This window comes from Metarhizium acridum, assembly GCF_019434415.1.
Source record: "Metarhizium acridum strain ARSEF 324 chromosome Unknown scaffold_13, whole genome shotgun sequence".
In the NCBI taxonomy this organism is placed as follows: Eukaryota; Fungi; Ascomycota; class Sordariomycetes; order Hypocreales; family Clavicipitaceae; genus Metarhizium; species Metarhizium acridum.
Window position 1 is genome coordinate 3,293,099 of NW_027094016.1, and position 26,276 is coordinate 3,319,374.

At 53.2% G+C, this 26,276-nt stretch overlaps 11 protein-coding genes across 11 annotated transcripts; 7 read left to right on the forward strand and 4 right to left on the reverse strand.

The window, feature by feature from the left end:
- Positions 1-1,383: 1,383 nt before the first annotated feature.
- Positions 1,384-3,638, forward strand: AGC1_1 (mitochondrial aspartate-glutamate transporter agc1; the record flags this gene model as incomplete). Its single annotated transcript, XM_007808640.2, has 3 exons — positions 1,384-1,587; positions 1,656-2,831; positions 2,904-3,638. The coding sequence occupies 3 exons, from the start codon at positions 1,384-1,386 to the stop codon at positions 3,636-3,638; spliced, it is 2,115 nt and encodes a 704-aa protein (XP_007806831.1).
- Positions 3,639-5,390: 1,752 nt separating this feature from the next.
- On the forward strand, positions 5,391-5,759 carry J3458_003641 (uncharacterized protein; the record flags this gene model as incomplete). The annotated part of the gene is made up of 1 exon (XM_066117876.1): positions 5,391-5,759. The coding sequence occupies one exon, from the start codon at positions 5,391-5,393 to the stop codon at positions 5,757-5,759; it is 369 nt and encodes a 122-aa protein (XP_065977668.1).
- Positions 5,760-6,841: 1,082 nt separating this feature from the next.
- J3458_003642 (uncharacterized protein) lies at positions 6,842-7,408 on the reverse strand (the record flags this gene model as incomplete). The annotated part of the gene is made up of 1 exon (XM_007808639.2): positions 6,842-7,408. One exon carries the CDS (start codon positions 7,406-7,408, stop codon positions 6,842-6,844), a length of 567 nt encoding a protein of 188 aa, XP_007806830.2.
- A 2,287-nt stretch (positions 7,409-9,695) lies between these two features.
- J3458_003643 (uncharacterized protein) lies at positions 9,696-10,169 on the forward strand (the record flags this gene model as incomplete). The annotated part of the gene is made up of 1 exon (XM_007808638.2): positions 9,696-10,169. The coding sequence occupies one exon, from the start codon at positions 9,696-9,698 to the stop codon at positions 10,167-10,169; it is 474 nt and encodes a 157-aa protein (XP_007806829.2).
- Positions 10,170-12,028: 1,859 nt separating this feature from the next.
- Positions 12,029-13,419, forward strand: J3458_003644 (uncharacterized protein). Its single transcript, XM_007808637.2, has 2 exons — positions 12,029-12,326; positions 12,412-13,419. The coding sequence occupies exons 1-2, from the start codon at positions 12,179-12,181 to the stop codon at positions 13,107-13,109; spliced, it is 846 nt and encodes a 281-aa protein (XP_007806828.1). The 5' UTR covers positions 12,029-12,178; the 3' UTR covers positions 13,110-13,419.
- A 1,068-nt stretch (positions 13,420-14,487) lies between these two features.
- Positions 14,488-15,757, forward strand: J3458_003645 (uncharacterized protein; the record flags this gene model as incomplete). The annotated part of the gene is made up of 3 exons (XM_007808636.2): positions 14,488-15,038; positions 15,091-15,263; positions 15,317-15,757. The coding sequence occupies 3 exons, from the start codon at positions 14,488-14,490 to the stop codon at positions 15,421-15,423; spliced, it is 831 nt and encodes a 276-aa protein (XP_007806827.2). The 3' UTR covers positions 15,424-15,757.
- A 332-nt stretch (positions 15,758-16,089) lies between these two features.
- LEU5_2 (coenzyme A transporter) lies at positions 16,090-18,704 on the reverse strand (the record flags this gene model as incomplete). The annotated part of the gene is made up of 3 exons (XM_066117877.1): positions 16,090-17,917; positions 17,967-18,394; positions 18,453-18,704. 3 exons carry the CDS (start codon positions 18,702-18,704, stop codon positions 16,090-16,092), a joined length of 2,508 nt encoding a protein of 835 aa, XP_065977669.1.
- Positions 18,705-20,182: 1,478 nt separating this feature from the next.
- MET12_1 (methylenetetrahydrofolate reductase 1) lies at positions 20,183-20,680 on the forward strand (the record flags this gene model as incomplete). Its single annotated transcript, XM_066117878.1, has 1 exon — positions 20,183-20,680. The coding sequence occupies one exon, from the start codon at positions 20,183-20,185 to the stop codon at positions 20,678-20,680; it is 498 nt and encodes a 165-aa protein (XP_065977670.1).
- A 466-nt stretch (positions 20,681-21,146) lies between these two features.
- Positions 21,147-22,193, forward strand: MET12_2 (methylenetetrahydrofolate reductase 1; the record flags this gene model as incomplete). The annotated part of the gene is made up of 1 exon (XM_007808634.2): positions 21,147-22,193. One exon carries the CDS (start codon positions 21,147-21,149, stop codon positions 22,191-22,193), a length of 1,047 nt encoding a protein of 348 aa, XP_007806825.2.
- A 270-nt stretch (positions 22,194-22,463) lies between these two features.
- Positions 22,464-23,578, reverse strand: J3458_003649 (uncharacterized protein; the record flags this gene model as incomplete). The annotated part of the gene is made up of 2 exons (XM_066117879.1): positions 22,464-23,044; positions 23,473-23,578. 2 exons carry the CDS (start codon positions 23,576-23,578, stop codon positions 22,464-22,466), a joined length of 687 nt encoding a protein of 228 aa, XP_065977671.1.
- Positions 23,579-24,380: 802 nt separating this feature from the next.
- Positions 24,381-26,255, reverse strand: J3458_003650 (uncharacterized protein). The gene is made up of 3 exons (XM_007808632.2): positions 25,819-26,255; positions 25,479-25,700; positions 24,381-25,384 (listed from the first exon to the last, which is right to left on the reverse strand). Exons 1-3 carry the CDS (start codon positions 25,980-25,982, stop codon positions 24,496-24,498), a joined length of 1,275 nt encoding a protein of 424 aa, XP_007806823.2. The 5' UTR covers positions 25,983-26,255; the 3' UTR covers positions 24,381-24,495.
- Positions 26,256-26,276: the final 21 nt, after the last annotated feature.

Sequence of the window (26,276 nt, forward strand, 5' to 3'; positions counted from 1 at the left end):
GGCTACGGAGTAATGCTGCTGTGGTTTCTCATCTCCGAGTTATTGGGAAACATGGGCGCATGGGGGGGGATGTTTGTGGAGCCGCACATGCCGAATGTCCACCGGGACCGCCCGCGAGAGTTGGGACCATGGTGAGGTTTTGCATTGAGATGGGGGAGTACGAGGACTCCTTGCCGTGATGAAGGGTATGAGGGCAGGGATTCTTGACGATGGAGTGGCGCGACGGGTGCGCGGCTAACGTGTGTTGTTCTTTTTTTTATTTTTATCTAGCATTCGATTTTTTTTGGGTTATCTGATCTGTGTGCTGCGGGCGGCCACACCTTGTCATGCAGTCCCTGCACCGGGACGGGACCGGGACAAAATGGACATCAGGGCCCCTGATTTAGTCGGATGGAAGAGAGTAATTGATTGACATGAACCATCTGGTGCAAAGGACCAAAGTAACAACTGCAGGTTGAATGTTCTCCGTGCCGACCCTCGGCCCGGCCATTGTCGGCCGCATCACATGGAATCCGCGGACCGCCCGACCGCCACGGCGCATACAGGTATAGTAAGCGGCGACTTTTGTGTGCATGGAGAAATGTTAACCCGGAAAACGCAGAGGATGGCAGGAACGGCCGCCTGCGAACCCCCTGGCGCTTGCCGCTGTGGCCGAGAGCGACTAGCCAGTGATGTTTGGCCGCCGACGCCGCATCTTCAATTGAGTCAAGCAGCTGAGGCGAGACTGAAGACGGCAAACTTTTTTTTTCTTTTCCGTCGTCCCAAGTTTGCGACGTTGCGATTCGGGCCTGCAGTATTGCACAACAGCACGAGTTTTTCAGTCAACGATAGACTCCCTATTGCATTGGGAATACTCTCTTTTGGCCCTTCTTTTTTTTTTTTTTTTTTTGCTCTCTGTACTCCGTACCTTTCTCGTAACGAGCTCGGGGTCCGCACTGCGCCGCCCCAGTTTCTGGAAACAACGAATTGTGGACGTGACCCGTGTCCTCCCGAATCCGCACCAGCCAGGCTATCAAGGCACCACAGGCAACCACTGCACCCCCTTGGCCGACGATTAAACGAAACGGGTGCCCGCTGATCTTTTAGTTTCGCAAAGCACGCGCGCCTTATTGTGTTTTGTCTCGTGCAACCTCGTTATCTGGTGACTCGGCGAGGCTCGATCAAATCGAGTGTTTGGTGTCCAACTGGACCTCTGTGCCCTCTTGCTGCCTCTGTCCCTTTTCGTTGTCCTTTTTTTTTTTTTTTTTTTTGGGCCCGTCCTCCTCCACCCCCCCAACGACGACGGTCTGCGATATATCCTCGGCCGAAGCGGGTGCTTTTTTTGTTTGGCTTGCGATTCTCGAATATATACAACCAACATACATTTTTTTTTAATACTTCGCCATGGCGAGTCCTTCCACTCTAGTGAAGGAGGTAGTCAAGGAGACCCTCAAGGGCAGCGGTGCTCCTGAAGATCCTTCCCACCAGTTGTCGGCGCAGAGCAAGGCGCGCTTCAATGCCCATGCCGCCAAGGACCCCGAGACCGGCGAACTGTACATGGGGCCCGAGGAGTTCACCAACGCCATTGCGCCAGTGACGGAGGACTATGTGAGTCTCGAAGAAGCTTGTCTCTACGCCATTGACCCGGGTTTTACTGACACGAAGCTTTGGTACAGCACAAAATCAAAAGAGACCAGTATTCAATTCTCTTCCGCGTCGCAGACAACAAGGGCCGTGGACGTCTGAGTCTGGCGGACTGGGGCGTTTTTGAGAACCTCCTCATGAAGCCCGATGCCGAGTACGAAATCGCATTCCGCCTGTTTGACGTTGACCGCACCGGCGACGTCAAGTACGACGACTTCCGCAGACTCTACGAGCTCAACAAGGGCCCGGACAACATTCCCTTCGACTGGGACTGTGAGTGGGCGAAGCTGTACATTGGCAGCAAGAAGAAGCGCCATAACCTGAGCTACCCTCAGTTTTCACAAATGTTGCGCGGTCTGCAGGGCGAGCGCATCCGACAAGCTTTCCAGCTGCTGGATAAGGACGGCGACGGTTACATTGAGCCCGAGGAGTTTGCGCGCATCATTCTCGAGACCTCCAAGCACAAGCTTTCCGACCACATTCTCGCCAATCTGCACACCCTTTGCAACATTACCACGGGCAGCAAGATTTCCTACGCCAGCGTCCGTGCGTTCCAGAACATGATCAAGGAGATGGATCTAGTCGAGCTCATTGTGCGGCGGGCCATCTCCAGGAGCTCAGACGGCAAGATTACCCGTGCCGAGTTTGTCAACGAGGCGTCCAGGGTTACACGGTTCTCTCTCTTTACGCCCATGGAGGCCGATATCCTCTTCCACTTTGCCAGTCTTGACGAGCCCTCGGGTCGTCTGGGCTTGAGAGACTTTGCCAAGGTTCTCGACCCCTCGTGGAGAAATCCCATGTACGATGTTGATGAGCCGTCCGTTCCTGTGACCAAAAAGGCCTCCATCTTCCATGGCATTCTGGAGTCGACCTACAACTTTGCGCTGGGTAGTGTGGCTGGTGCTTTCGGCGCCTTCATGGTGTACCCGATTGACTTGGTCAAGACTCGTCTTCAGAACCAGCGTGGCGCACAGCCTGGCCAGCGGTTATACAAGAACTCGATTGACTGCTTCCAAAAGGTGTTCCGCAATGAGGGCATCCGCGGCTTGTACTCGGGTGTTTTGCCTCAGCTTGTCGGTGTTGCTCCCGAGAAGGCTATCAAGCTGACTGTCAACGATCTGGTGCGAGGTTATTTCACAGACAAGCAGGGCCGTATTCCCGTGAGTGCTGAGATTTTAGCTGGTGCTAGTGCTGGTGGATGTCAAGTTGTAAGTTTTCTTTATACATCTCTTGAACTGCAAAGTGGCTCCGGCAAAAAAAAAAGGCTAATTTTGCCCTAGGTTTTCACCAATCCCCTCGAGATTGTCAAGATTCGACTGCAAGTACAGGGTGAGGTTGCCAAGTCTGTTGAAGGCACACCCAAGCGATCGGCCATGTGGATTGTGCGTAACTTGGGTCTGGTTGGCCTGTATAAGGGAGCATCAGCATGTTTGCTGCGCGACGTTCCCTTTTCAGCCATTTACTTCCCTACGTACAGCCACTTGAAGAGGGACTTCTTTGGCGAGACACCCGCCAACAAGCTGGGTGTCTTGCAGCTTCTGACTGCGGGTGCCATTGCCGGCATGCCGGCCGCCTACCTCACCACGCCATGCGACGTCATCAAGACGCGTCTGCAGGTGGAAGCCCGTAAGGGTGAGGCGTCCTACACGGGTCTTCGACACGCCGCCAAGACCATCTGGAAGGAGGAGGGCTTCACTGCCTTCTTCAAAGGTGGTCCCGCTCGAATCTTCCGATCATCTCCTCAGTTCGGCTTCACCCTCGCCGCCTACGAAGTCCTGCAGACGCTGCTGCCCATGCCCGGCGGCAAGAAGGAGGAGAAGTTGGCTGGCGTGGGCGACGTCATGTCTGCCGTGACCAAGAGCCGAACCCTCGACACGTCGCCGTTTGCCCGCAGCCGGAACGCCCTCAAGATTATCCTGGATCTGGACGAGGACTTTGGCCGGTCCAAGATTCCCGACGCGAATCGCTGGAAGTCGTTGCCCAAGGTGATGGGTGGCGGCGGCGCAGCTCAGTAAAAGACAAAAATGATGAAAAAGGAAAAAAAAAAAAAAGCATAGCTGTTCACCTGAGCGTCAGCACTTGGCAGACTTTGAAAACCTCGCTGGAGTTTTTGTGTTTGCAGATTTCTACTCTGGCAGACTCGAAACGGGTGTCAACTTCCCCACGGGGAAACATTTGATCGGCATTGCATCAGCCGAGGCGTTTGGGCGGAGCACTGGCATCGTGGCGCATCCTGCGTTTGATTTTTACCCCAGCTTTAAAGCACAATTATTGTTTTTTCGTGTATTTCTTTCTTTGCAGTTTATTTTTTCTCTTTGGTATCTCCTATGTCGACTGATACGACGGACAGGCGGAGCGAGAAATCAGGGACTTGGGCTGGCTGCGCACTGGATAGATGAAGCTGGCGTGGATTCTTTCTAGATGTCGGCCGGTTTGCATAGGGTTAGATAAAAAGAGGGAAGAGGGCGGGGAGCCCGAGCTCTTTGCTAGACGATACAGGATAGACTAGATATGTTCATTCCTTCCCCTGTGTCTGGCTTGGTGATTTGTGTGTGACGGACGGTTGTGTATTGCTGGGACGAGGTTGAGGGTACTTATCAACAGGCGTGGCCAAGGGTCAAAGGTACGGCTGTATTCCGCAATAACGTCGAGCGACCTGCTGAGAAATTGAGCACCCTTGTATTCGTCGACTAGCCGTCTTTTTTTTTTAGCCAGATGCAAGAATTTGCAAGGCCAGTGATGATGAGTTGGGAGCTGCACGTATATGGCCGTCGAGACAAAAACGTAGGCCGGACGTCTCATGCCATTGTGGCCGGCACACGGTGTGTCCCTCCGAGACAGTTCTGACGTGGTGTTGCGAGACGAGCAAGATGCAGCCACACGCTCGGCCGGATTGTGTCGGAATCTCATGACCGCAAGGATAAACAGAATGCTTCGAAGAGCATTCCTCATGTGACTGCCGTAGCAACGCAGCCCAGTCCTCAAAACATGATCCATGAAGCTTCCTCTTAAAAGACGCCATTGACTCGTCAGGCACTGCTCACCCCCCCGACGCACTCGGGCCCCGGATCAAGATGCTTTTTTGTGCGTTTTAGGGCCTCGCCAGTAAATCGGTGACGATTGTAGATGTCCCCCCCCCAAAAAAAGGCAACCACCCTTTACCTTCCACCGACGGCACAATGGGGGCTCTTTGTACGTCCCCGTTTCGCCCGCGTCCACGCGCCTCACGCAGCGTCCCATTCACGGAAATCGCTGCTGCTGTTCTGCCACGGCGCCTTCAAACATAAATACTCGGGTGCCTCGACGCCTGCTGCGCTACTGAATGCACCCATGCGTCTGCTCCAGCTGCTCCCGCATTCCAAGCCGCTGGATTACATTATCGGGACGTCCCTGGTCGGCACGGGGATGCTCGTGCTTGTCTGTCTTGTGATATACCTCTTGTACGCGGGCTCAGTTTTGAAACCCAACTGAGCCTGGGGCTCTGTCTCTTGCGTATTTTTGGCCGACGCCGCGATATTTCAAAAAGGTACGCATGGCCCATTCTCGCCTTGTGTGAAACCCGCCGTACAAAGGGGGGTCCGTTTGTCCACTCGTCTTTTTCTCGTGGTTTATATAGCCGTGTGGCTGACCGCAAGTGAATTAGTCTTTCTGCCGTCTTCATTCACAGGCCCGGACAGCTCGACGACGATGGACGGCGCCGTGGTAAACGAGGGTGGGAAAGCGGCCGACGACCAGGCCCCCAGGAGGTGCTCGCGGAACCCTTGCACATGGTCGACGAGAGCTCAAGCCTGCGCGTGCGGTGTATTCATTGTGGCATTTATTGCCTTCCTGTTCGTGGGGATGCCGGCTCTCCAGAGAAAAATCCAGCGAGACCGCGAGGCAGCCTGACGGCAGTGTACGCGGCGGCCACGTCGGTTCGTGTAGCTGGTTCTACGTCGACGCGCGCACTGCTCTGCCTGCGAGTCAAACGGGCCGGACTCCTTTCATATACTCTGCCCACCGGCCTACATGTCCCCGTCGGCAACAATGGCGCTGCTTCCACGATGCTGGGGGCATCGCTGCCGCCCGTTGTCCTCCCTCCGTCTGTCGTGTGCAACTTGCCAGCTTTGACGGTTTGCAAATGTGCCCATGGGTAGTATCTACCCCCTACACCCTGCTTTCTGTCTGTCCGCCTCTGTTGTTGTCAATTTCAAATCGCTTTTTCTCACGGCTTCCAACAGAGTCTTGGAACCTCGTATGCGTGTGCCCAGCGTTGAATCCTGACACCACGTCTTGCCGAGATGGAGGAACAAAGAGACGGTCATTTGCATATTCGGCCTCGGCAGTTCACACGGGCTACTATTCTTGCCGTCGTCCGGGCTTGCTTTCTCGGCTGGCCGCGGGATAACGTCCCGTTTGCCCCCGTCAAACACGCCTCTCCATCTTGTCTTGACGTGGCTGTCAAAATTCCATCTTTTCCCAAACAAAGTCGTCTTGTTCAATGATTTGTGTTTTGAAATGTCCTTGCTAACGGGTTGATTTACAGTATCATGTTTTCTTTCACGTTTCGTCCCGATGCTCGCGCCGCTGCACCGCCGCAGACACAGACCGTGTCGGCTCACGGCTGGGGGAACCATGTAGCTTCCTGGTCGGAGAAGGCTAGTTTTTTCGTCGCCGTCGTCATTGGAGTCGGGGTGCATCGGTGCTTGACTTGCCGTGCGAGTAGGGAGTTGGCTGCCCGCTTGCAACGTCGTTTCGTTGCATGATCGCCGGCTTTGTCTCGCGTTTGTGCCTGGGGCCTTTTATTTTTGTCGTTTTTCAATTCCCTTTGTGTTGCACGATGCCTGCATTATGCTTGTATTATCATTTGCATTGAGAAAATAACTTGATGTTCCCTTTGCGTGTTGGTGGCATCTAGACGCAGCTTACGTGGTAGCCGACCCAGGGGGAAGGCTACCTATTGACATGCCGGTAATCTCGGGCCCCTGGAACAAAAGATGTTGAGCAAAAGTATAATTCGTTTCTCGTCATTTCATCATCGGTCCTAGCATGTGTCTAACCTTCCCAACCTTCCCAACCCCCCCTTGTCTCCCCGGCGCCCTCTGTCCGCCGCGTCAAACCTGTTCTAACAGGACTACTTGGATAAGATGTCTTGTGTTTGTTTTCCTACCGCTGTGCCTTTTATGCAAGACACCCGCCTCTTCTCGTGCTCCCGGCATATTAGACGCATACGTGACCGTCACCCATCTGCGTACTCGGCAACGTGCCCCTTGTCCGCCTCCATCATCCCCGTCAGCCAGTCCACGTACGCCTCGAAGCCAGTCGTGCTCCCCCGGATAAACGCCCTCCCGACACCCCTCACGCCCTCGAGCACGCGCAGGTTCTCGCGGCCCGCGCCGAGAAACACGGCCTGCGACACATCGACAACCACCTCGTCCATGTGGGAGAGGGCCCTGGCCGCCTCCTCCCTGGTGAACAGCACGTCGCAGTCTAAACGGATGAGGAGACGGAACCGGCGGATCCTTGAGACGGCCGCCTGCTCCTTGACGGGGGGGTAGTTCTCCCGCAGGCGAGGAAAGGACGTCAGGAGAGACGGATGCGCGAGGAAGGTGTTTTTGGTGTAGAGGAGGGGCCAGGCCTCGGCGTGGATCTGGCGAGAGGCGCGGAGCACGGCCGCGTGGATGCGCACCGGGCGAATGCTGTGCCTGGAGTACGGCGGCAAGAGGAGGAGGAGCGCGTATATCTGGAGACGCAGCTCGAGGGGCAGCTTGAGGAAGTGGCATTGCGGTGTCGTGTCGCTGGCCATGGCGGCTTGGGGTTGCTTGGCTGTCGCGGGGAGAAGACGAACATTTTCTGCTCGCCGTCGTGGGCGTGTTTATGCCGCTTGCTGCTCTTTATTGCGTGTGTGAGGCCGGGTTGATCGGATGTTTTGAGAAGCATGTCATGAGATGGAATCCTTGCGGCTTTCCCCTTCTGGAAGTCTTATCGGCGAACAAGGATGCCGCGGTACGCATCGACCTTGGGGGACATTGTACTCATGCCACATGTGTCTTGTGTACATGGATCAGCATTGAATTTGGGAGGCGTTAAAGCTGGCGGAGGGCTGTTTCTCGGGGTGCTGCCATTTGAAGCGGTACGCCTTGCTGGCGCGCGGTGGAAGAGATGATGGATGACTTGTACAAATTTGGAGGATACGTGGTTCGTAGAATACAGGTGCCGTGATGACGACCAAGTCGACTTGAAACACGTGGGCCGTCTTGTGCGTGTACATACAATCCAACCACTGTAAGTTTAGCCAGTAGTGACTTTCCAGTGGAACTCACAGGGGCTTAAAGCCCAATAGAACGCTGTGTAGTGGGTCTAACAGTACATAGAATATAGTGGGTTTTACACGTCAAATTAAGTACCTAAAAGTAAGTATAGTATTATTTTATTAATGTCAAGTTTACTTGAAAATGAAATTATAAGAATTCAAATAAATAATGTAAAAATATTATATTAAAAAACTGAAGATATTTAATATTAATAATACTTTTACTTTTATTATTTTTTTTTTAGAGTTTATTTATATAATTCAATAAATGTAAAAAATAAGTGTTAGTACACGACTTTACTGATAACCCAACCTTGTAATGTCACACCTGGCTAAACATTTAGTGGTTAGTTATATTGTACGTCGTGTGTTAGAAACGGGCTGAGCAAGAAACACCAAGAGCAACATCACAGGGCCCGTGTTTTCAATCACAAACCGGGCCTCACTGCCTCGAAACAGCCTCAATCACATTTCACAAACCGCCAAAAGCACCCTCCATCTCGGCAATCACATCGTGCCGCGGCCGGCCGACCAGCGCATCTACACACACCTCGCTTCTCTTTCCTTGGAAGCTGAGAAATGTTTTAAAAAGTCGCGTCATAGCGTCGCGATGCCACCAGAGTTATTTCCTCACCTGTAGAAAACAGACGCATAGACTCCGTCATGATGCTATGATATTGGGCACCGTCATTTCACGCCTGGCGCTAAAATCACCGTCGTGAAAAGCAGACAAAACGCAAGGGGGAATACATGCCGTGTCGCAATCTACAAAAAAACACACCAGTGCAACTCCCCCCCAGAATGACATCGTGGCTTTACGGGGATTCATGCTCCCTCGCAATGTCTCAGACGACGTTGTATTTTCTTGCTGACTCACTGTTTTTCACATACTAGCGCCTTCGTCGCTGAGCAATGACTATGTTTATTTAATGCTTGCGGAGACGGTACGGAGTAATTGGGAACCGTTGGTGATGGGGCGGCAGATGATGTTTGCCATCCGACAAGGAAACATGAGATGGGTGGTTTTGGCATATCCAGCCATATCGACAGCACCTTTATCCCTGATTGTCCATTTGTGGAGATCCGTGCAAGAGGAGATAAGAAGGAAGACATGCCTGCATCATCTAGTGCCTCCATTTGATGTGAGGGAGGCTACGGAGTACTCCGTAGATCAACACGATTTAATAATCCGGCACTCACGACGACGTGCGCTCGAGCACTGCTAGTGGCCGACTTGGGCTACCCTTGCCTGTCCGTCCATTGTCGTCGTTGAGACATTTCCATATAACTGAGTATCACTCCCTAGAAATACCAGAGGCTTTGTTGTCGATCTCTCCCAAAAGAGTTACCATGAGCTAGCATCTCTGTCGCAATGTCTAGCATCCAATTTGGCTGAAAATGGCACCATAGAGCATATGCAGGCCCCTATTATCGCATTATAAAAACATGTTGATCGTGCTGCTGCAACAAGCGGAGTGTATCCTCCAAGTTTATTGTGATTTTTTCGGCAAGCCATTCATTCACCTTATTCACCTTGTCATCTTCCATACATTCGTTTATACACTTACTCGCCACGATTTAGAAATGCACTCCTCAGTCTGCCTTGTTCTCCTTACCTGCCTCTACGGCACCTCGTTTGCTGCGCCCATCAACGCCGGTAGCTTGACTGACGGCGTTGAACATCTTCCTAGCACCAACCCGGCACTTCCCATCGTTGTAGATCCTGAACAAGGTGGTCTTCCCGATGGTGTAAAGAGGGCTGCCACCAGAAGCTTGTTTGATGGCGTTGCCGAGGGCGTTACCAAGGGTCTCCCCATTCCAGGCGGTGTTGGCGGACTCGCTGATGCCGGCAGCCTTACCAAGGCGGTCCCCGGGTTCGGCAAGAGAGATGCCACCGATGACGTTACTTGGCAGTGTAACCAGTCTCACCAAGGGCCTCACCGGTGCTGTCGAGGGCACTGACATTGCCGGTGTTGCCGGACAGAGGAGGGATGGCACCGTTGGCTCTCACAACGACATCACAGACAATGTCCCCATTATCGGACAGAACCTTGATCCCACTGACATCGCCGAGAGTCTTGGACACCTAGGAGATGTTACGGGAGTTGGTGCTGATTCTGTTGTCGGCAAACAAAAGCGAGACACCACCAGCGGCTTGACTGGCGCTCTTCCCGTGGGATCTGCCGGCGGCATTGCCAAGCCCGTCACTGATATTGTCGGAGCCCTTAACGGACTTGATGGTATCGCCCGGTAAAGTACTGGGATTCCCAACAACGACAGCGTCCTCAAAAAGACCACCTCAGCCGTCGATAGCACTCCGTTCATCCTGTTGTCGACGCCATCAAGATACTATCGGCGAATAGATTCATGACGGGTGAATGATATTTGTGGAACTAGGCAAGCCGGTTGGCGTCGGTGCAATGTTGCGGCTGCGTATATTAGCTGGTTGGGATGCTCACTCGATTTGGATTGGCCCATAACTTTGTATGTTTACATTTGGAGCATAACGGCGGAATAGTATTAATAAGGTTGGATACAGCCAGTCCCCCAATATTATGGCGATACGTGGTGACCGTCATACTGGAATTCGAATGGGAGGCCTTTCGATCTGTACAAGTGACGGTGATGCAATGATTTCGCATCGTATGGAGTACAAGGACAGGGCCAATGGGCTTGTTTGGAGAGCCAGGCATCTCTTTGTCCTGCAAGGCATGAGCATGATGAAATGTGAAGCCCGTAGCTGATTCCGTGTATCTTGACTCTCTGGTCCTGCGCCTGGGAATAACAGCACACGACTCTTATACCCAGCGTCATTCATTGTCTTGGCTGGCTGCAATGATCAAAGGCTCTACCATAAGCATGAGCATTTGGTCTCCTCTGACTCGAGCGCAATAGTACTCGCGAGTGTGATCCAATGGCTGACGCCAGTCCCGTCCACTTGACGAGAGCCAGCCACCAGGCGTCCAATGAGATATCATGGAGCTTGCGTGCTCATGCGCCCGTCTAGCAATCCGACAATCCCGACTCAGCAGAGTCAGAGAGTGTGACAGCAGTTTCCCCAAGCCGATGCCCTCGTGGATCAAGCATTCGTGTTGAAGGTTGGCAGCGAAATCACACAAAGGTTATCGCGGCTGCCGAATCGTCTAGCTTCCAAATCAGAGACATCTTTGGTCCCATTTATCCCATTTCTGAGCGATTATCAAGTTGAATAATGTGAAATCACAGCCATATATATGGAAACAAGAGATCTGACGGAGTAGTTCGTGACCAATAGTGGCTGATAGAAGAGCAGCAAAAGGCTGGCTGAGCTGATTTGTAGAGGAGATGGACACTTCAGATGTTGACCCTTATCTAGAACGACGTTAGAAGACGTCACATTGTCAAAATCTGGGGCATCTATGGTTTCTGTCATGCCCAGAGGACCAAAAAAGATGCATTTGAGAAACTAGCCATAACTCTGGCCCCGAAGGAATGTCTATTACCTCGGTCTAACCCCCATAAGCCAAACTATTGTAATCAAAACCACTTCGGCATAGCTCCCTTCTTTGGCATTGGAACTTCTTGAAGCTTCTCATGAACAAGGACGTCAGTACCACAAAAGGCCAGTTCGGTGAGAGAGAAGGCCAACCAAAGTCGCATTCTCAGCCTCATCGCCCCGATGAAGGCTGGCAAGTATGCCGGCAATTTTCGTAAGCCATGTCAACTGGCCGTCTTCGACGAAGATGGTGACTTCGAGGGCGGTGATACAACGCCTATCGAGACACCGGTCGCTTTGCCAGCCGGGCGAATTGGGTCTCATGCGTGCTCATAGAAACGCTGGCCTGCAGCTTTACCGGGTCATGGCGGTCACAAATGAGCGTACCGAGAAAAATAGTCAGCGTTGCAGAGGGTTGTCACAATTGCGGAGGTGGGGAAGAGGAGCCTTTCCGGTTTGTGGCTTCAGGCGATCACCTGCAGCTGTGACATGGGGGGTCATGGGTTCGAAAGGCCTCCTGGCCTGTCGTCCCCCTTTCAGGAAAGCAGGACCCACAAAGGCGTCATTGCCGTGTTGCGCATTAAGTGCAGAAGTGTCGTGATTTCCATGGAATTTAACATGTCCTGCTTCGAGTCATGGCCGTCACCGTCGTCTACTTTCTGTTCCGCCAACGTCACTCTCTCTAGGTCTAGAAAATGGCCTCTGGGATGTGATTTCTATCACACGACTGCATCGACGCCGTGATTTCTTCGAATTTTGCCAGAAAATCACCCGCCACAATCCAAGTCATGAGCCTTCTCACCTTCCTTTCTGCCCTGTTTGGTTGGATCTACACCTTTTGCTGGAGCGCCTCGTTTTATCCCCAACTTGTATTGAATCTTCGTCGCAAGAGCACATCCGGAACCACTGTAGATTTCCCCTTCATCAATGTCCTAGGTATGGTCCGCCGCAATGTCTCATACCCCCAGAGTCGTTGGCGCCAGCCAGCTCCAACGTGAGCAGATAGACTGACATGTTCCAGGCTTCGTTGCGTATTTCGTCTCCAATGTCGCCTTCTACTACTCCCCCGTCATTCGAAGACAGTACGCCGCTCGACACAACAATCTCACTCCCACTGTCCAGTTCAACGACATCACTTTTGCGCTCCACGCCTCCGTCATATCTGCCATCACTCTTTCGCAATACCTCCTCCGCACGCTCTGGGGCTTCACCCCTTCCACCGGCACCCGTCCCAGTCGCTTCATTGTCGGTGTCGTGCTGGGCTGCCTCCTCGGCGTCCTCGCCACCTATCTAGTAGTTGCTTCAGAAGCAGCCAAGGGCCCTATCGATCCGGCAACAGACTGGTGCGAGCTAGACATCATCTACGCAGTGGGCTACGTCAAGCTTTTAATCACGCTTATCAAATTCACTCCGCAGATTCTAGCCAACTACAGCAACCAGAGTACCAAGGGATGGAGCATCTGGCAGATTACGCTTGACTTTGTGGGCGGTGTATTGAGCACGGGGCAACAGTGCATCGACAGTTACTTGCAGCACGACTGGAGTGGCATCACAGGCAATCCAGTAAAGTTCGCCCTAGGGAATGTGAGCATGGTGTATGACTGCATCTTTTTTGCCCAGCACTACATTTTGTACAGAGGCTCTCATAGCAAGGATAGATCCGAGGAGGATGCGTTGTTGGGGGATGAGGAACAGCAAAGGAGGAGACGACTGGACTAATGATTGGAATGGAGTCATGCTGGGCTTGCTAGATTCTGAGGGATATCTACAAGTCCTGTTGTTTAGGAATAGAATCGTTTGCTACTTCCTTTCTAGCATTTCACGACTAGAAGTGACAATGCAGCAGCAAATGCGATGCAAGAAACTGCAGCTGCCATGATTCATAGTTGGTAAATAGATCGTTAGAGTCTGACATTGCGTAAACATAATGCCATGGATCTTTGAGATACGAAAGGCGGCCGCATAGTTTGAGAAATGCATATTATAATTCTACCCAATCTAGACTACAACACAATTAGTGTTGCGCAATAAATAGTTAAGGTTCGCCTGGTCTTCGCCATGAACTCTCATTGGATTAAGCTAACACCGCGTATTGCGCTAACGCGGCTGCAATAAATTCTTGTCGATGCGAGACGACTGGGTTGCAACACTTGGCCACCTAGGTCCGTATACTTGTCTAACATGTCAACGTCAAGATTATCCAAGTCCCGCGTCCAAGATATCACAGCTGTGCAAATATATATCGTCTAAAGACCTGTAATCAGTAGTTTTGTAAATTGCTTGCCAATATGTTTTGTATCCTTGTTCTCCCCTGCTCAGGGTTTGCCCTTGCACGGTGAGGCTATAATCTAATAATACCCGGGCCGACCTTACGTCTGCGAACTGGCAGCATAGGTTTTCTAATCAAGCTACAAGCTCCATGGAGATAAGTTAGTCCTAACATGACTCACACCCTAGGATGGACCATTCTTCAGCCCATCACGTCTAATCCCCCCCTATGCCGTACCTTCAAATCTTAAATCAACTACACACTCAGACTAACCTCGACGTATAACTATATCCAAGAACAAAATGTTAGCTTGCAAGTCTAAACCGCCACGAACTATATACTCTTCTCTCCCCATCTTCCATCTTCCACGGCCCAAAGACTAGGCGTCCAGACATAAATAAGAGCCCAGTCTCCCATCTATGGCTGAATCTCCAAAACAATCCTATCCTCCTTGTCATTACTTCTGCTCTGGTATCCAGGCTTGTCACTGTCCTTTAAACCAAAAACAATACTGTCCATCACTGAACTTATAAACAAAACACACACACAATACGCTGTCTACAAACTACATACAAAAACATGCTTCACACGCATAAAGCCACCCTGCCTACTAATTGGCATCGTCAAAACCACACACACCACCAAAGACAGCCGTCGACAGAAGCCAAGAAGCATACAAACACTATAACAAACACTCAAACACACAAGCAACCAGTCTACCCAGGCAGAAGCACACAACCGCACACAAACACACAAGAAACCACCTTGCCACGCGGAAACACAAGCATACAACTCATGGCAAGAATTCCAACTCTACGATCCATCAACATGACGGAATACAGAAGCACTCCTCGCTTCGAGCATGCCCCCATGGACATCTCGCGCTACACTCGCCGCAGTGCCTTGCAGCCACCACGCATCAGAGCCCAGGCTCCCCAAGCATCGCAAGAGCCCCAGGCCCAACCGCAAGAAACAACAGAGCAGTCGGCCCCGGCCAAGGCCAGCAGCCCTGCTCCAAGCTACGAAGGCGTCTACGAAGGGCTCTCTGACCTCGTCCCCGACGTCCTCGCCATGGACAAGTTCCTCGGCTCAAACAGCACCACCACCACCACCACTCCTCAAGCGACCCCCAGCCCTGCTCCCTCCAACACGCAGCCCATCAAGCAGCAGCCAGAGCAAGAAGCCTACAGCACGCTGGGCCAACCCGCCGAGGAAGAAAACCACACGACGCAACAGCCCCCCGAGGAAGAAGCACGCTCCGTGGACCAATCCGACGAAGGAGGATACTACATGTTGTCCGCGGCAGCAGCCTCCCAACGACTGGCCATCCAAGAGGACAAACCAGACACAAGCGAACTCATCATCAGAGACGCGCTCAAGTAAGTATCACTCATCCCCCCCCCTTTCTAAATCAGGGGCTAACATTGGCAGGTTTCACAACGACGACGTCTCCAAGGCCAACGCCAGAATCTACCACGGCAGAGCATGGGTTCCTCTCCGGCCCCTCCACAGCGAGACCTGCTACCACCTCATCCACAGCTGCCTTGGCGGCTGCGAGATTGAGGACTTTCCACGCAACGTCCACGAGCTGTGTCACTTGACCGGTACGTATATCCCTCGGCAGCCGTGGAAAGCACGGGATGCTAACTCTGCGTAGATGTCGAATTGAATGGCCTTTTGGGCCATCTCCGCGCCAATGTGTCCCTTGATTCCGCGAGGATCGTCAAGATCCAGTGGATTCTGAAGCGGTGGGTTAACCTTTAGAAAGGGGCAAGGAGGAGTACCACCTGCAAGAGATGGGATTATGAGGGCTTCAATTTGTTAGGGAGGTTTTTTCGGATATCCTTTGTACTTGTTTTGTTTTGATTTGATTGTGGTGGATTAGTTCTGACGTGGGAATATCAGCTGCAGGAAATGGATGGGATTACAAGGGCTTCAAGGTGTTGAGGGAGGTTATTTTGGATTTTCTCTGGATTTCTTTTGTTCTCATTTCTTCTGTTTTGGTTGGATTGCGATGGATTAATCAATTATGACGTGGGCCATGACCCGGGTGGTTGGCGGGAAAAGGGTCATGCAAAAGCCAGACATCATTCAGGGGCCAAGGGGCCAAGCTACACCGACCCCTCTGGAGACTTCACTTTTCTCCCCTCTTCAATCCATCTTCTTCTTTTGTTTCTGGCTCTGCTCTATTTCTCTGTTGAAATGTGACTTGCCAATGCCAGTTGTCATAGTCGCATCTGTTCGTAATGAGCTGCTTCATACACGCCTGGTACCATCTAGAGTCGGCAAGGCGGGTTACTCCTGAACGTGACATGGTCATGCAGTGTTTTACACGTCTATAGTACAGCCTATCTAGAGTGGTATTTTTACAAGACAAAATTCATTACTTTGCCACCTCGCACAGCAATCACCCTCTTGGCCTTGGCCAAATCATATTTTCCCATCCCCGAATCTTTCCTTGCCTTGCTCAGTTTTGAGGATTTCCTCAACCACCCAGTCTTTCAGCGCGTCACCTTGCAGGTCAGTGGGTGGTGTCGGTATGTCGACGACACCTCGCATCTTTCCATTAATCTGCACGGCGCAGGATCGCTGTCGGGGCTGAAGCATGGCCGAGTCCAAGGTACCGTCCTGCGAGGGAAAGGTGGATGCATTAAAGATGAGCCCCTTGGAAGGATGCAACACGCTCCAGCATTCGTCAGCAAACGCAGGTGTGATAGGGGCCACGAGCCGACTAAGAACGCTGCATGCATGCTTCTTGATGACCTCATTAGCCTGCGAACCTGCCAGTGTATTGGTTAGGCGCATCAAATCCGACACAATAGTGTTGAGAGAATAGACCTCGTCGTATGACTGGGTGACAGAGGCAATGGTGTGCTGCACCTCTCGCCACAAGGCTGTGTCTGCGTCCCACTGTGTCAGTTCCTCAGAGCTCATGGAGCCAACGCTACCAAACTTTCCCTCCAACAGGGCCTTGGCAGGTCTCGATTCATCAGCTGCCGCGACGGCCACCACCTGGTCATGCAAACGTTGCAACCAGCGAGTGACCCCAGAGATCTTGGCTTCATCCCAGTTCAAAATATCTCCCACGGGCGCTTGGAAGATGATGTGGGCTCTCGTCGCATCTGCTCCATACTTGGCAATGCATTCGCTAGGATCAACACCATTGTGCTTTGATTTGGACATTTTCTCGAATGCCACCTTGGCCGGAACACCGGTTGCGATGATTTTGGGTGAGGATGGGTCCGACAAGTCCACTTCGTCGGGCTTCAGGAAGACGCCATTTTCAGGGTCAATAAACGTTCTTCCATGTACCATGCCCTGCGTAATCAGTCGCTTGAATGGCTCTGCTGAGGACGCTGTCTCGTCGGTATATTCTGGCATCAATGACGTCGACGCCAAGAACTTGTAAACGAATCTCGCGTACAACAAATGGAGAATCGCGTGCTCAATGCCTCCTATATAAGTATCCACGGGCAGCATTTTGCTGGCTTCGGGTGAAAAGAGCTGTTGGGTGTTGTGAGGGTCGATGAACCTAGCGAAATACCAACTCGAGTCCACAAACGTGTCCATGGTGTCGGTGTCTCGGCAAGCTGGTCCTTTGCACTTGGGGCAAGATGTATTGACAAAGTCGGGTGACGATTCCAGCGCATTTCCAGTCTTGCCCTTCGCCCAATGTTTTTCAACATTAGGTAGTTTAACGGGCAAATCCTCATCGGGGACCGGGACAGCACCGCAAGAAGCGCAATGAATAATGGGAATAGGAGTCCCCCAGTATCTTTGCCGACTAATGAGCCAGTCCCGCAAGCGCCACTTCTCGACCGATTTCGCGAGATTAGCAGCCTCGAGCATACGGACCATAATCTGTCCAGCCTCCACTGAGCGCTTCCCCTTAAAAGCGCCACTGTGATGCGTCATGACACCATGCTCGAGGTAAGGCTCACTCATCGGTAGAGTCGTAGTGCTTTCGTCTTCTGATGCTGTGAGAACAATACGCACTGGTTGGTCCTCTTGGTGTGTTTTCCAGAAGGAATGGTCGCGCAGGTCGTGGCCAGGAACACCCATAACGGCGCCTTCACCATAATCTCCAAGTACATATGGGGCAACATAGATGGGCAGAGAAGCCTTGGTGGCGTCGGGGGTCTCGTCGTGATAAGCAAGAGGGTTGATGGCTCGCAGATGCGGCAAAAGGTAGCCAACTTTGGAGTCAGGGGGGAGCCCGGGTAGAGTGTCCAAGAAGGCTTGCAGCTCAGCGTCCCTTCTTTGCCAACTTGGCGACAACCGGATGAGAAGCTGCAAGGGCAACGTACTGAACCCCAAAAAGTGTGTCTGGTCGAGTGGTGAAGACCTCTATGGCGTTGCCCACGTTGACACCCCCCACGGCCATGATCGGGAACTTGACCAAGGCGCCAGTTGACTTACCTAACCAATTCTTCTGCTGCGAGATGACGCGGTCAGGCCAAGCATTGTTCTTGGCGAGTTCATCTAGATCTCGCAATAGAGCCTCGCGATACTCAGAAGTGCGAAAGAACCATTGCTTTAGCTTGCGTTTTTCCACCTTGGCTCCGGACCTCCAAGAGCATCCATTTGCGTCGACTTGCTCGTTCGCCAGCACAGTCTTGTCCACGGGATCGTAGTTGACTTCGGCCTCGGCCTGGTACGCGAGTCCCCGTTCGTGCAGCATTAGGAAAAGCTTCTGTGTGTGTTTGTAGAATTCGGGGTCGCAAGCCGTCAATTCCTATACGACATAGTTAACGCTGGGGAATTTCTGGTATAAGATAGTCATCGATGCTTACGCGACTCCAGTCCCAGCTACCATTCATGAAGCCAAGCTGCTCCTTCATCTTCTTGATATTGCGCTGCGTCCACACCCCAGGATCTATTCCACGTTCGAGTGCCGCATTTTCAGCGGGCAGGCCAAAGGCGTCCCAGCCCATCGGCAGGAGAACATCATCTCCTTTTAATCTGTGATACCTGGCGACGGTGTCGGCAATGCTGTACACTCGCAGGTGGCCCAGATGCAGGCTGCCCGAAGGGTATGGGAACATTGGTAAGACATAGTTGGTCTTGCAGGTCGCCGGCCCTTGGACTGTTTGGTTGTTTGGCGCCGGCTTGATCGGCTTCGCTCCATATTTTCCTCCATTTGCTGTCTAACGAGGTGAGGTTGACGGCGTACCACCTCCGAAGCGAAGCTGCTGCTAGTGCGACTGGCAACTGTATTAAACTTGGTCTGGATATACCGGGTGGCCATCGCGAGGCTACCCTGAGAGCCGGGCAGGCTCCCTTGCAGCCTATCTGCTTTGCGTAGACTAGCTGCATGAGGATGATTGCATCATGAAGGTTGTGGCGATAAAGGGGACGCGCGCGGCGAGCAAGCCAAGTTATTGTAGCTTCCGGTGGTGGTCAAAAGTTTGAACGCGTGACAGCATCTCCCAATGCGATGTCCGGAGTGGCAGGAGTGGCAGGACCCTGCAGGCGCCCCTGCCGTTTTGAGGCGTGGTGCGTCATTCGGCTGTGGGTAGCGACTGCCGCACCCCGTACGGAGCACAGCCTTGGGAGCTGTGGCACCTGGCATGGCACCTTTTGTGCAGATAAAACATCAATGGAACACAGCTCTGGAACTGAAGGACCGATCCGCGGCTTCAAGCCTTGTCTGAGGATGGCACAATGTGCAACAGTCAAGAGCTGCAGTAATCAGGACCAGGACGTCATCTAATTACTTGCTTCTGCCGTCACACATCGTCATGATTGATGCGATATGATAACATCGACGCAAGTGAGCGAGGGGGACTTATCCTGCCCAGCACTGAGGCACCATGAGCAAATGCTACTTGCCCGCCCGCATCTTCCGTTGCTTACATAGATGCTAATAAATTCCAATGCACCCTCTCCTCGGTTGCTCCTGCCTTGCTGCTCCGGAGCCAGAGCTGTCATTGCACATACCGACAGGCCCCCACCGTCCGTTGTCAGTTCGTTAATCAACGCCTCCTCCTGGGACGTGGGAAAAATCTCCTCCGTTCTCGTTCGTCGGAACCAGTGGGGTTTCGCCCGCCTCGAGGACAATTGAGCACATCAACTGGTCCATTGCCACCAGGCCTTCTGTGCCTTTTGACGATGGGCATTTGTGGCTCATCTTCGGCTTTGGGCTGAGCTGTGGGAGTCTTGGACTCGAACTCCTCATCTTCAGCTGAATTCTTTGCGTCGTTGGTCATCAGCTTCAGAGGCTCTCACCTGTTGCTTGTGTGCCATCATTGTTCCTTCAACTCACTCCGCAAAACGGCGCCTGAGCTCCTGCTCCATCGTCGTGTGGCGTTGGCATCCCAACCCTTCCCTCCTCCATTTGGCTGCGACACACTCGGACACAGCAAGATTCGGCACATCACCGCCGAGCTATCTTCCGTCACGGCATCTTGCATTGTGGCCTGCTCCGGCTCAAATTCGACTGAGCGAATCCGGCTGCGGAGTCTTCAGTGAAATTGTTTTTCGAGGTCGCCCTCAGTTGTTCATCGCCTCCTACACTGTCGCCATGGACAAAATCACAGACAAGGTCGCCGCTCTGCCGGCCGATAGAGAGTACTTTTCTCTCGAATTCTTCCCTCCCAAGACCGCCATGGGCTTCTCCAACCTTCGCCATCGACTACAGCGTATGGAACAGGCTCTGAAACCTCTTTTTGTCAATGTTACTTGGGGAGCTGGAGGATCAACCGCGACCAAGTCCCTTGAACTCGCCGAGCTCTGCCAGCGGGAGCTTGGCTTAACAACATGTCTTCACTTGACTTGCACCAACATGAGTAAGCGTCTTGTCGACAAGGCCCTTGAAGACGCCAAAGCCCTCGGTATCCGTAATATCCTCGCTCTCCGAGGAGACCCTCCGCGAAAGGAAGAATACGGCGATGCAGAAGATTCAGAGGATGATGGACAGGAAGATTTCACATGGGCCATCGACCTTGTGAAAATATATTCGCAGGAAGTATGGAGATTACTTTTGTATTGGAGTGGCAGCATACCCCGAAGGCCACTCTGACGAGAGTCATCCTCAGGAGCAAAGTTTGGAACATGATTTGCCGTACCTGGTGGACAAGGTGCAAGCCGGTGCCGACTTTATCATGACCCAGCTCTTCTTCGACATCAGTGCCTATGACCATTTCGAAAAGACCCTCCGAGAACACCCTAGTGGCGTTTTCAAGACCTATCCCCATCCTTCCTGGCCTGATGCCAATTCAGAGCTATCAGATGATCAAGAGGACAACCAAGCTCAGCCACGCCAAGATGCCGCCCGCCTATCATGGATCGTCTCGATGCTGTCAGGGGCGATGACGAAAAGGTCAAGCTAGTTGGTGTGGATATTGTCAGTGAACTCATTGACCAAATTAGAAGCATCAAGAGCCGGACACCAGGCCGTAGAGGCTTTCACTTTTACACCTTGAACCTGGAAAAGGCTGTTTCATTTATTGTCGAGAGAACAGGTCTCATTCACCGTGGATCGGAGAATGAGGAAGCGCTCATTGACGACTGGTACTCTTGCGCCTCCGGCAATACAGGTTAACGGCACCCGAGCCTCAACTCACTCCAGGACATCCAGGAGGCACTCCTCTGTTGGGTCTGACCCCTATAACCGAGTCATTGTAGCTGGTCAGCCACCAACACACCCTGAATGGGAGGCAACCGGACAAGAGGCGGGTGTGCCGGCTGAAAGCATCAACTCGCGCGCAAACACGCTTGCCATTTCCGAAGGTGAAGGTGTCCTGGGCAGAGAAGCCACGTGGGACGATTTCCCAAACGGTCGGTTTGGCGACTCGAGATCGCCGGCGTATGGTGAAATCGACGGCTACGGCGTAAGCCTGCACGTGTCGGTCAATCAGGCCGTGACGCTCTGGGGCTGCCCCACGAGCCGCCAGGATGTCAACAATGTCTTTGTCAGGCACATCAAGGGCGAGATACCGGCCATCCCATGGAGCGAAGAGGGGCTGTCCCCTGAATCGTCAACAATCCAGTCTCGCCTTGTAGAAATGAACAGCAAGGGTTGGCTGACGGTTGCGTCACAACCCGCCGTCAACGGCATCCCGTCGAGCGACAGGACATTCGGCTGGGGCCCAGTCAACGGCTTCGTGTTCCAGAAGGCCTTTGCTGAGTTCTTCTTACCATCAGCAGACTGGCACATGCTAGCAGAAAAATTGAAGGGATCCGACTACTTCGACAGCGTCTGTTTCTACGCGGCCAACGCCAAGGGCGACTTTGTCTCGTCCGATATCAGCGGCGGGGCGTCCACACGAACCGGCGCAGCGAGCACCAACGCCGTGACATGGGGCGTGTTCCCTGGAAAGGAGATTGTCACACCAACTATTATCGAGGAGGTGAGTTTCAAGGCGTGGAGCGAGGAGGCCTTTGGTCTGTGGGGAGAATGGGCCAAGGTATACGGACGGGGGTCGGAGAGTGAAAAGGTACTGAGCGGCATTCGATCTGATTACTGGCTGGTGAATATCATACATCACGACTTTATAGATGGGGAAGCATTGTGGAAGTTGCTACTCGGTTGATGGCCGAAGTAGTGAATATATCAAAAAGTTGAGTGTACATTATGGGTATCGAGTGTATTGTAGCTCAAGCAAAGTGTTGTCTAATCCTCCGTCCGTTCGTCACGCAGTCAAAACGCTCCCCAATCCACGCCAGAAATCATCTCACCAGTCCATCCTGCGTCCCAAGTGTCAAAAAGGCTCTGCGCCCGTCTCGCCCTCTCGCTCCCCCCTCGCACATCGGCCACAATTCCCATCCACATGCATTCCCCCCCAATCCCCCAAACTTTTCATTCAAATCTCCCCGTCGCCATACGCGTCTATAGCTTCCTCGAAACTGCCCAAATAAAGGTTCGCCCCAAAGGCAGTGGAAAAGACGGGATCGGTAGCGCGTTCGGTGAATGCGCCGGCGACAGAAGCAGTCGACGAGGTGGAAGCGGCGGCGGCGTCGCCGCCAAAAATAGTCTGGTACTGCGACTCGGGCTTGACGAGCACCACGTCCGAGTCCGAGTCGAGCGCGGAGCCAGCGGCGATGGTGGCGCTCGCCCGGACCGCAGCCTTGCGCGCCCCGTTCTTCTGGGCCGGGGCGCGCTTCGAGGCGCGCTTCGACGGCGACTCGTCCCTGTCGCTCCAGTCCTCCTCGTTGTCCGAGGGCTCGGGAGACGAGGGCTTGGGCTCGGCGCGCGGGCGCTTGCGGCTGCCCGGCGTGCGGGCCGCCTTGGTGGGCGTCGAGGTGCCCGGCGGCAGCGAGAGGCAGTTTGCGACGTCGCCCCCGGACGAGTGCGTCTGGCGCAGCTGGTCGGCGTCCTTTTTGATGCCGCGGAACTGGAACTGGATCCCGTCCGCCGTCGACTGGCCAAAGTACTTGGCTATATCTGCGCAACGGGTTAGCTCCTGGAGCTCTGGGACTCGGGAGGGCTGACGAGAGCTGGAAAGAAGAGCGAGCAAGTGTGGAAGGGGCGTCAGGGGGGGGGCGTACTCGTCTTGTCGACTGCGTCCTGGGCCGCGGGCATGTTATCCTCGACGGAGAGGTGCTTCATGTCGAAGCCCCGGGAGCGTCCTTCGCGGATAATCAAGGCCTGGGCTTTGAGCCGGCGGAAGCGGTGGTTGAGCGCGTGCTCGGTCATGTCTGAGCCGTAGCAGGCGACGATTTCTGGGGACGGTCAACTCCCCGTCCCACGGACACAGAAGCGCAAAAAGGAGGGAGCGGGTGTAGAGGGTGGAAAGAAGGGGTGGTGATGGAAACAAGAGGGCAGAAAAGGGGGGGGGGGGGGGGGAGGGAACGAGGAGCAGACCAATTTACCTTTGTAGTTCCATTTGACGTCCGGGTGGGCGGCGACAATGGCCCTGACCATACGGGCTTGCGCCTCGTACGTCTTGTAGTTTGCTTTGGAGTTTGTCGGCGCCATGGCGTTTGAGGGCGGCAGTAAAGGGTGGGATTTTTACCGCGCAGATGCCAAGCGAGTGGTGTAAATGAAGCTCGCCTGGTGAGAATGATGGGAGTGCCTACGCATCCGTCGTGCGCACAAGGGCTAGATCTTGGAGGCGAAGAAGGAGAAAGGAAGTTGTGTAGGTAAATGTATGCGAGGGTGTAGATGGAGTTGCAAACGTCTGTATATAAGAAAACGGATATATCAATCCGTGCCAGCTGGCGCCGGCCGGGTAAAGGTGACGAGGAAGTGAGCTCGACTACACGTGGTGTTTGGGTGGTATCTGTCCTGGTGGAAGATTAGCACCATGGCATTGTTAAGCTGAGTTGCTAAGCTTGTTTCTGGTTAAGCATACCTGTTGATGGATTAGGCCACAGATTGTCAGACTTGGTCTATCGCGCTGTGAGGCAAACGCCGTCCAAGTTGAAGGTGAAGATGGGTGGTTGAGAACTCGGCGGCTAGTACGCAAGAACCAACACAGCCAAGTCGCTTCTCTTCCAATTGATCCGACCAATCCTCTTAATGAAGAATGATTTTTTTTTATAAACGATGAACAAGAAACAACCGCCAAGTACATCTACCCAAGCACCCAGCTTGACTGCATCTGCTGCACCTTTCGACGTTGGCTGCCTGCAGTGTAGAGTAAGAAGTGAGGTGGCTGGGCACTCGCATCCCCCAAATCTAGGAGCTGCATGGTGCACGCTCGATAACCACTACATTGAGCACAAACTCTACTGGGCACGCACACTCACCACAGGGCTCTAAAAATGACTGCTTGCGACACATTATCAAGGTAAATGCCTCTTGGGCTCTTATTACAATATTATATACGCGCCTTTGGACGCACGGGCGACAAAATACCCAGTGGCCTTTGCGGACGTGGCTGTACCGCTCTATCACAACTTAACGCCTTGCGCGCCAGGGGGGAGATGCCCGACTTCGTTTCTGCGCCCCTCCCCCCCCCGCCTTTTTCCAACAAGTATCAACCCGGCCAAACCACAATGCTTTATCGTCATGTATATCCTGCTCCCCACTGTTTGAATGACAAGTACTAGATGCCTCGTGTATCTGCACCTGCACCCGCGACACTGCCCCTCGGCATAAATATCTGTTGCAATCGCATCCGGTCCGGTAGTCGTTACCGTGACTGCTCGTTTGTTATCAATAATGGCTTCATTCGTGTAATAAAATGCTCCCTTGCCGAAGCAATCGTTTCCAATATAATCAAAACATGGTTCTTCGTCTGCAGCCTCGCCTTTCCGTACCGCAGCCCGCTCAGAACCGTCCCCAAGACCGTCATCTATTCCGCCTCGGTATCGCTGAACATGGTCCCTCGCTTCCCGGCCGACGTGCTTCGCGTGTGAGAATGTGAGGCCCGGTGGCCGCGCGCCCAGTGAGCCTCCTCCATAGCGTGCTTCCTTCAAAACGGCTTCGCCATCACCAGCGCCATAAATGAAATACTGGATGCCTAGTAAACAATCGCAGGCGGCCTGGAAGCAGCCGCAGACCTTGAAGGCCAGGGGGATCTCGCTCGTGGACGTAAAGAACCAAAAGACCTTCATGGCGTCACCGCCGATCCAGCTTGCCAGGACGGACAGCCGGAAGCCCTTGCACGATTGCGATTGGGCATTGGCTATTAGCTGCGGGATGGGCAGGGTCGCCTCGATGGAGAGGCCGAGGTATCCGATGAGCACCGAGTACGCGTCGTAGATGGGCTCCATGGGCCGGAACAGGACTTCGCAGACGATGAGACCGCCGAGGAGGTAGAGGAGGAAGTGCCAGTATCTGCCACGGTCAAATCAGTGACTTATCCTTGGGGCCGTTTCACGCGCAGCTTGTATTCCACGAGGGAAGCAAAGGGACGACAGGAACGACATACGGCTTGTGCGACCGCCACTGCCAAAAGTTGTAAGGCCGTTGAATGTCAAACGGGCCGCCTCGTTCGAGACCAGAAAACGGCATGCTGCCCTCGCCGCCCTTGGTCGCAGGCAGTGGCCTGTGTTCCAGCGCAATCTTGAGCAAAATGAGCTGCACCACCACCATGATGAATGACTGCACCAGCAGACTAGCATCGAATCGCGAGCCCGGCCAGTAAAAGATTCTGTACCGAGCAAAGGAAAAAGAAACCGCCTCGTTAGCATCAAGTCCCCTTGTATGGATTGCCAACGCGTTTCTGGGCTGTTTGGGCGCATTCGCGCATCGTAGATGGGTAGACATACCTGAAGAAGGAAGCCACCAGCATAATCAACGGGATATCCAAAGAAAAGCCGGCACTCGATTTGTTCCGATGCATGGCAAGAATCTGGTCGCCGTACGAGATGATGGGCGACATGATGATGAAAAAGGGGGCAATGAAGCCCGTCAAGTTGGTTAGCCAGGTCATGATGCCCGTCGGTGTCTTGTCTCTGTCGACAAAGGAGAGGAGGAGTTGCGCGAGCGAACGGCGAGACAGAATGCGGCAGCAAGCGACGGTAAGAAGCAGAAAAAAAAGAAATAAAAAAATTCCGCTAAACGGCTATGATGAGTCCATTCGCAAATACGCAGAGAAAGGCAATGTTTGGCTGCAGAACGAGCGCTGGGTGAAGAAATGGAATGTCCTTTTCCTGCCACGAGACACTCTCGTCGACGACGATGTGGGTGCGGTGGTGGCACGGCCTTTTTTTTCCGGCGGGATAAC